We start from the raw sequence: 8,224 nt of genomic DNA, 5'->3' as shown, positions 1-8,224 counted from the left end.
GTTCTTCTGTGTTCTCTGTCGTTTCCTATTCATTATCTCTCATTTTTTCCACAAATATGACTTTTCATCATTAGGGCAGGGTTGTCTGGTTCTGTGGCGTATGACCCAACATAACTCTGTGATGATTAAATGACAGCAAATAACGGCAAAGTTGCTTTTATAAACACTTGTAATTACATTATACATGTATGGACAGCTATTTTCCAGGGGTAACTATGTGCAGTGCAGACTTTGATGGAGTGAAAATATTCTCACACTTTCAATCCTAGCTTCATTTTTTTTTTTTACATGCTTGTATTTATTAGCCTCTTTAGTTGACACAGGGACATATGCAGTTTTCGCCTTCACTTTTTCCATCCAAACTTCAGCTGAAAACGTGCTGTAATCGGTTTGCCTCAATGCTATGTTGGTCACTTGCACACAGATTTTCCATACGCATGCCTAGTTATTTGTGAATATCTGACCTATAACAAGCAGCTGTTGGCTGGCTGCCTAGTTCTGCCTCAGATGAGAGCAACCTCTTTGCCACAGTCAACAAACAAATAAATAAACCGTTTATTTATCAGGTTTTTAAACCATATCGAGCTCGTTATACAGTCGTTAGGATGACTTGTGTCATGCATCAGTCTGAAATGTCATCTTGTGACCTTATTATCCCCCATTGTTGTGATTAAACCTGTATTTGTGACTCTCTTTGCTTGTGTGTGTGCTTGTCTGTAACAGGTGTTGATACATATTAACAATATTTCAGGATATTTGTCCAGCCTGGAGCGATGCATTGTGCATAATATTGTCTCAGCTTGACACTGTATTATAAATGAACACAGTTCATGTGACACAGTTACACACTAATTTGTTTCAGCAGTGCTACGCGGAGAAAACAAAACCCCAAACCACCTGCACACCAGAAAACTGTATCATTTCATAAACATTCACTTCGGCAGTACACGCAGAGCAGCTAATTACAGCGTCCACACACACACACCACATTGATGCTACTGATTCCTTTTACGGAAGAACCCCTTTGATTCAAGTTTTAATTGGCTATATGTGAGGTGCTTAATTATGGTCTTCAAATGATTCAGGTGGAAACCTGTGGTGGATTCTGCGTTTTGTCATACCCTAATTAAAAGCTTTTTTCCTCTGAAGACATCCACATCAGCCAAACTCACTGAGCGTTACGCCGTGCAGGAATATTAACGGCAGGTTTGCATGGGAATCCTTGCAATTATGCAAGGCCGTCCTTTGCCCTCATTATCAAGCCAATTTGGTCGAATCAAAATTCTAAGCTATGAGGCTCCATTTGTGCCAGAAATTATGCCCACATGCCCGCTATGTGTCAAATCTCAATCATTCAGTGCCTTATAAAATGTGAATTCTTAGTCCATATCATCAGCTCATTAAACATATTGCAGATAAAAGTAACTAACTGGAAATGTTACAGATTTTCTTTGCTCAGGTGACTCAGTTATATTGCTGTGACATAACACAATCCTACTTATCAGTCCATGATCACATTTCTACACTTTTAGCTTTTAGTTTTTCTTTGCATTAAATAAGATCTCATGAATACAGTGGAAATATAGTAAATCCATCTTTATGTTTGTAACAGATAACACCGATATGTCGCATTGTATTAAAAAAAACAGAACTCACAAGTGGTAATAAGCAAGTAAATAAATAAAATGTTTCTTTTATTAATCCAGTAAAATGACACACAACATTTTATTTGAAAAAGAAATTACAGGCAAACTTTTCTGTAAACAATAACCTCTTGATTTACACTTTTAAGTTATTCCTTTGTGTTTTAAAGCCAACTCCAGTAACTAGTTTGAGGAAGGATCACATCCAAATTAAAGGTGCAAAACTTTGTCTTAAGGGGTCTGACATTAGACCACTGCAGTGTTTTTCAGACAATTTCAAGTCCTGGATCAAAGGTATAAATGAATAAGCCACCAGCCTAAAAATAAAAATGATTTTCATAAACCACAGTCTTGTTTTTCTTTCTCAACTTAAATCTCATTATTCTTTCCAGGACTTAAAAGTTACCAACTGAACATAGTAAACTTTTCTACAATGGCACAGTGCCCTCTGTTGGAAGAATAATGAAACTATGGCTTTTTTTCTTCATTTGCTTTTCTGGACTTCATGAATTATAGGCTCACATGGTTTTAAAAAAGTCAAGTATTAGATCAGTGTATATCTGCTAAGTGAGTGTAGGTATCCAGTGGTCCTCCAGATCTTCACTTCCTTATATATAAAATAAGTTACTTCTTTAATATTTTCATGTGTTTACATACAGTAAAATAGGCTGTATTATGAATTATCCAATATAGTATGCTCATGATAGAGAATAAACACATTCAGTCCAGTGTTTTATCCATTTCTCACAGTATCGTTTACAAAAATAAGCAGTCAGGAGTGACAGCACCTCAGGCCTCAACGGCGTCTGTTAAGCCAGCACTACTCACAGTCTCGCCCATCTTTTAGGCTCTACATCTCCCACACACCTCAATATCCAAAGTAAACACACACACACACACACACACACACACACACACACACACACACACACACACACATATATATGCCAATGTCATGACTTAAACTTGACTTCTCCCATCTCCTTGTCACTGTGTGGCAGTAGTGAAAAAAGACAACTTGACAGCAATTAATAAAATATATATGTGATCTCTGGAAGAGGTGATCCTGCATTATTATAGTTTCTCTAATGGACAATCAGTGTGTCTCTGTTGCTGTGACAAGGCTGTGCATCCAAGGCATCTGGCTCTTTCCGATTTCACAAACATATTTAGACACAAACTTAAATGAGGTATTCCCTGAGTGGTCCGTACTGCAAGTTGTTACCCAGTGAGTGAGTAAGCACAAATCTCAGCCTTTAACGCTGCTGTAGGAAGGAACAAAGTCTGTCCTTGTTTTGAGCACTGAATCAGTTTTGTAGCACATTCTTCTTGTGGGTGTTTGTTACAACTTGAATCTAAGGCTCTCTCTCGCAGAAACTGATTGAGAATGTCGAGCTTTAGGTGATCACTAATGTCCTTACTGTAAGAGTAAATAGGCCACATATACACATCTGTTATAATCACACACTCACTTTTTTGGTTGATGACGATGGCGTATCATCATCAACCAACTGGGTGGGCAGGAGCGCAGTGTGGACATCTATCTTTGTGAACATGAGAACTCAAGAATGAGGCAATGTTGATGCCATCAGTGCAGAGTCTGAATCTTAGTGACTGTGACCTCATGGTCAAGATAGAGATCATATTTTCTGATAAAATGGATACTATAGTCAAAATGTCAAAATCAAGGTCAGAGGTCAATTTCTCTGAAACTCTGAAAATGAATGTGGTAACTCAAGAAAGAAGTCACCTGTGCTGACAAATTAATATCATAAATGTGTCTACAAGAAGTCTGACGGGGAGCATTGGCCGTTGCCAGTATTTCTTTTAGAAACAAACTCCTGTAGAGGAAAACTGGGGATGATGCAATTTCAATTAATTTTTTCAAAGGAATACTAAAATGACAATCTTAAGATGAAAACGTTCAATTTTATTTTATTTATATAGCAGCAAATCACAACAGCAGTCGACTCGACACACTTTATATAGTAAGGTAAAGACCCTACATTAATACAGAAATGTAAAACTGAAACTTTTGATTCACTTTTGATTTACAAAAGGGTGAGGAAATTTATGGATGTTATTGTAAATATCAGGTCCATTTGAATAATGTTGCCCTGTAAGGCTTAATTAACGTTGATTAATTTAAAAAAAAAGTCTACTTTACAAGCCATAATGTCTGCTTAATACGCTGTAATGGGATGCAATGCACTAAAGTTATTTCAGGCGCGCAGCGAGAAGGAAGCTGCTGCAGTCGCTTGTTAGGGTTGTGTATTTGCATGATTTTACGCAGGATATTCTGTGCTTACAAAATCACAGCTGAACCCATGTAGCACCAACCCCTTTGCTAGGCTCTTTGTGGGCGGAGCCAGAGACCCGAAAAGGTCATGTGATCAGTGTGTCCACCATGTGGCTGTGGAGATCGTCCGCAGTCTTGAGTCTGGTGGGGAGCAGGGGAGTAGTGAGAAGTATGGTAAGTAGACATGGCACAGATGACACCTGTCCCTTGCTTAATATTGTCAGGAGTCTAAAAAACGCGAATATGTCTTCTTATATCCGCTGTAAAAGATTTAGTGCGGCTATTTTTAGACCGCAGTGCAACAGATAAATGGATCCGATGTTTGTGTTGCTGCAGCTGCTAACGCTAGCTTAAACCGGTCCGCTATAAACACAAGCGCTGTGTTTATAGCGGACCAGGGCCGCCATTTAACGGTTTAGCCTGAATCGCTACACACAGCGGACTCTGTTCGAGCTCAAAATAGACGTATTTTGTGATGCTACAATGCTTGGGTTGTCTGTATGAAGATGAAAACCTCCAAAGTTGCTAGTCATCCCCGGTGATAAGAGAGCTAGGTGATGTAAGCTAACGTCAGAGAGAGTCCGTGTTTTTGTGTAATCATTTTAGTTCCTCATTTAGAGCGATTAAAGCTGCAATTGGGAATTAAAACGAAGGCTGACTGGAGATATTTGTTTTAATCAGCTTCCCACCCCTCACCCTCTCCTCTGCTTATTAGAGACAGGCTTGTGTAAAGGTACTAAATGTTGGCTTTACAGATTAAACTTGTTATGTGTAGAAACTCATGGGCGGAGACGTGAATGGTGACACACATGGGCCAAAGTGCACCTATCATTGAGAGCACTGACTAACTTGGTTTCCCTGTAATAAACCCATCCTCCGCTGTTACTTAACCACACAGACTCACTCATGTACGCTTTCCTTTCTTCACCTCTGTGCAGTGTGCTCAGGTGGGAGATTGGCGCAGTGCCAAGTCCATCTATGAGTTTTCTGCCAAGGACATAGACGGGAATGAGGTGTCTCTGGAGAAATACAGGTAAAAGTAATGTTAACACGATCAACCACTTGGCACCAGTAGTTAATGCTTGAAATTAGCGTTTTAACCTCACGTTGTGCTCTGTTTTGCCAGAGGGTATGTGTGCATAATTGTAAACGTAGCCTCTAAATGAGGAAAGACCAGGGTAAACTACACTCAGCTAGCGGAAATGCACGCCTCCTATGCTGAGAAAGGTTTACGCATCCTGGGATTCCCATGCAACCAGTTTGGAGGACAGGTAAAGTGGATAAGCTCCAGCCTTCTTTATTATGTGCTTTCTCAAACAAATTTTTTTATGTGGCCATAAATGCAACACGAGTCAGTTTCACTGTTCTGTGTGAATAAAGTGGGCTGGCATTGAGGAGACCGTACTAATTGATTTGCACTCTGTACCAAACATGCGTGCTGGACTGTTGCATACTTCGGATCTATTTTCCAATTGGTTATATTTATATCTGTGCATGCTAACATTTCTAGCTTAATTTAGTAGTTGTTTGTTGTTTTTGTGGCATTCAGGAACCAGGGACAGAAGCAGAGATTAAAGAGTTTGCCAAAGGTTACAATGCTGAGTTTGATCTCTTCAGTAAGATTGAGGTGAATGGAGACAACGCTCACCCTCTGTGGAAGTGGATGAAGGCTCAACCCAAAGGCAAGGGAACCCTGGGAAAGTAAGTTATTCTGTGTTTCTTGGCAATATGTCTGTCTTTTAAAAGTGTACAGTGACAATGTTAATGTTGTATCATTCATGTCCTCCTGCAACAAAATCTTCCTGTGTCACCCGTAATCTCATAAGTGACGTCTGTGACTGAAATCCTGATCATGGATAAATAGAAATTCTGTGTTTCTACACAGTTTCAAGTGTAGTAGCTTAAAATTGTAGCCATGGAACGGACTGAGTTTAAAGTATTTTGTAACTATTATAATGTTCCACACGGTGTTGAGACAGCAGGCAGGCATGATGTCATTTTACCCTGAAATGGGAGTTGCTCTTACTTAATCCCGCCGCCTTCATCCTCCCTGCTTCTTGTCTTTTTCTGCTGAGTTTGTAGAAAGAAGTTCACATGATTTCATTTCTTGCACTGTCTACACTTTGCTGCATTGTAGATGAATTCAACAAGGAATGTCAAAACCATCAGTTTTTGTTTTTTTGACTGAGTTTTGTACGTTTTCCTTCCAACAAAGAACAAAATTCACATAACAGCAGGCAAAGAAATCATACAGTAAAATGCATAAGGTATCAGGGACAAAATAAGGTAAAGGAATGGATCATGTTACTATACAGAATGTCCACTATTGTTTGTTATATGCAGAATATCCTCATTACTCACATCTGTGGATAGAAAATGTAGGAATCTAATGTTCATTCATATACAGGGATTTGCATAATTATTGATATTTTTTTTGTATGTTTTAACTGGGAGTAGGATAAAAGGCGATGTAGCCAAAAAACAACAGCAAAATCTGCACATCAGTGTAAATCCACAGAATTCCAGTTTAAAGAAACAACAGACTTTTAATGTTTGCAGTATGGTTTTCATTTGTACTTTTTTTTTTTTTTTTTTTTTTCCCAACAGCAACATCAAATGGAACTTCACAAAGGTAACTAAGCTAATACAATCAGAACTCTTACTGTGATGCTCTTCAGTACTTAATGCTGTTTTTTTGGGGGGGGGGGGGTGGTTGTTTTAACTACAACTGCATTTGAAAATTAATGCTTTTCATTGCTCTCTTATTTCTCACCAGTTTCTTATAAATAGAGAAGGACAAGTGGTGAAGAGATATGGCCCAACAGATGATCCCAGTGTAAGCCACAACTACACTTTTCCCCAATATATACTTGTGCATTCTGTAGAATACAGCACCTTTTGAAGGATGCAGGGTATAAGACGCTTTCAACCTCTGTGTGCATATTCTAGTAATTTCTGTTAATATATATGGCCAAGAGGCGCTGTGCACAGTTTCTATGCTGATGTTCATGTCAGAGGACGACTGAAACTCTTCAGATTTTGAGACAGCAGGTTGTTTGTGACTTTTGCACAGTGCGTCTCATCACTCAGCATCCCAGCTCTGTAACCATCTGGTCTGCCCAGTACACTTATCTGTGTGTTATGTGTAGTATTTGCTGCTATTCTTCGACTCTGCCGTAGTAACATTTGCACTTGTTTCTCTGTGCAGGTGGTGGAGAAGGACCTGCCCACGTACCTGTAATAATAGTCTCATCTCCCATGTGTTTATTTCACCTTTGACCTCTCTTATGGACTTCAGGGTTGTGTCTGTGTGCCTGGACCAGTGACGGCCTGCCTGTAAACCCAGCACTGGGTGGGGCAAGGCCTGATGATCCCTTGCGTGCAGCTTATCTCCAGAGCCCACTCACACTAAACCTTGTATGACCATAAGAGAGAACATCCACTGGTTAACCAAAGTAGAGGCACTTCACAGCATACTTCAAACTCCAAACAGCCATTGCTTTTTCAGTCCAATACAAATACCCTCTGTTCTGAATGTTACTTTGACAAGTTTGTCCATGTGTCATTGTGTTTTCACATGAAACTGACAGAAGGCAATAAATTTAATAGATTTCTGCATAGCTACTGATATTATTGTTTGCACTTAAATCGACAAAGGGCCCAATGTTGTACCTGAAAATCATGGCTTATATAATGAAATTAGAAAATAAATGTAGTTGTGAATATTGTGTTGATGTTGTTTATACACCTGCACAACAGAAGTCAATGGTGGTAATTCTAAATTGCTAAAAGTGTCTGTTTATTTCTGATGTATGTAAAAGCTTTGAAACACACAGCATTTTTTAACACTTATATTTTTCCAAGTAGTTCTCAAGGCTTTCTGAAGGCCTTGTTTTTTTTGTTGTCATTTCAGTCCAGTCCTTGACCTTTTTTAGAGGAATGCTTGTTTGTTAAGCAACTTAACACTGATCTATGAATCATTTAAGTATGATTCATGAACCAGTGTTGTCTACACATAACAGAAAACTAAGCAAAGACCCAGTTTTAATTTTTTTTTTTTTTTGGTTGAATCTATGGAAAATCCCAGAGCTTTAAATACATAAAGTAGTTTTTTGTTTTTCACCAGTGAGGTCATTCCTAAAACTAAAAAAAACAAAGGTTTACCGGCATAGTGTGCAGTGTAAGAAATTTGTGGAAACTGGTCAAGTGGAAGCCAAAAGAAGTGGCAGGCCTTAAAAGAGATCTACAGCAGATGAACTGTATAACGGAGTGTTAGGGCCAC

General features: G+C 38.9%; 1 protein-coding gene across 1 annotated transcript; it reads left to right on the top strand.

The window, feature by feature from the left end:
• The first annotated feature begins 3,972 nt into the window (after positions 1-3,972).
• Positions 3,973-7,668, top strand: LOC100711165 (phospholipid hydroperoxide glutathione peroxidase). The gene is made up of 7 exons (XM_019348264.2): positions 3,973-4,116; positions 4,881-4,975; positions 5,069-5,213; positions 5,492-5,643; positions 6,550-6,574; positions 6,719-6,778; positions 7,151-7,668. The coding sequence occupies exons 1-7, from the start codon at positions 4,051-4,053 to the stop codon at positions 7,181-7,183; spliced, it is 576 nt and encodes a 191-aa protein (XP_019203809.1). The 5' UTR covers positions 3,973-4,050; the 3' UTR covers positions 7,184-7,668.
• Positions 7,669-8,224: the final 556 nt, after the last annotated feature.

The sequence above is a fragment of the Oreochromis niloticus genome, linkage group LG18 (genome assembly GCF_001858045.2).
Source record: "Oreochromis niloticus isolate F11D_XX linkage group LG18, O_niloticus_UMD_NMBU, whole genome shotgun sequence".
Taxonomy (NCBI): domain Eukaryota; kingdom Metazoa; phylum Chordata; class Actinopteri; order Cichliformes; family Cichlidae; genus Oreochromis; species Oreochromis niloticus.
Note: the sequence above shows the minus strand (reverse complement) of the source record. Positions and strands in the feature narration are given on the sequence as shown.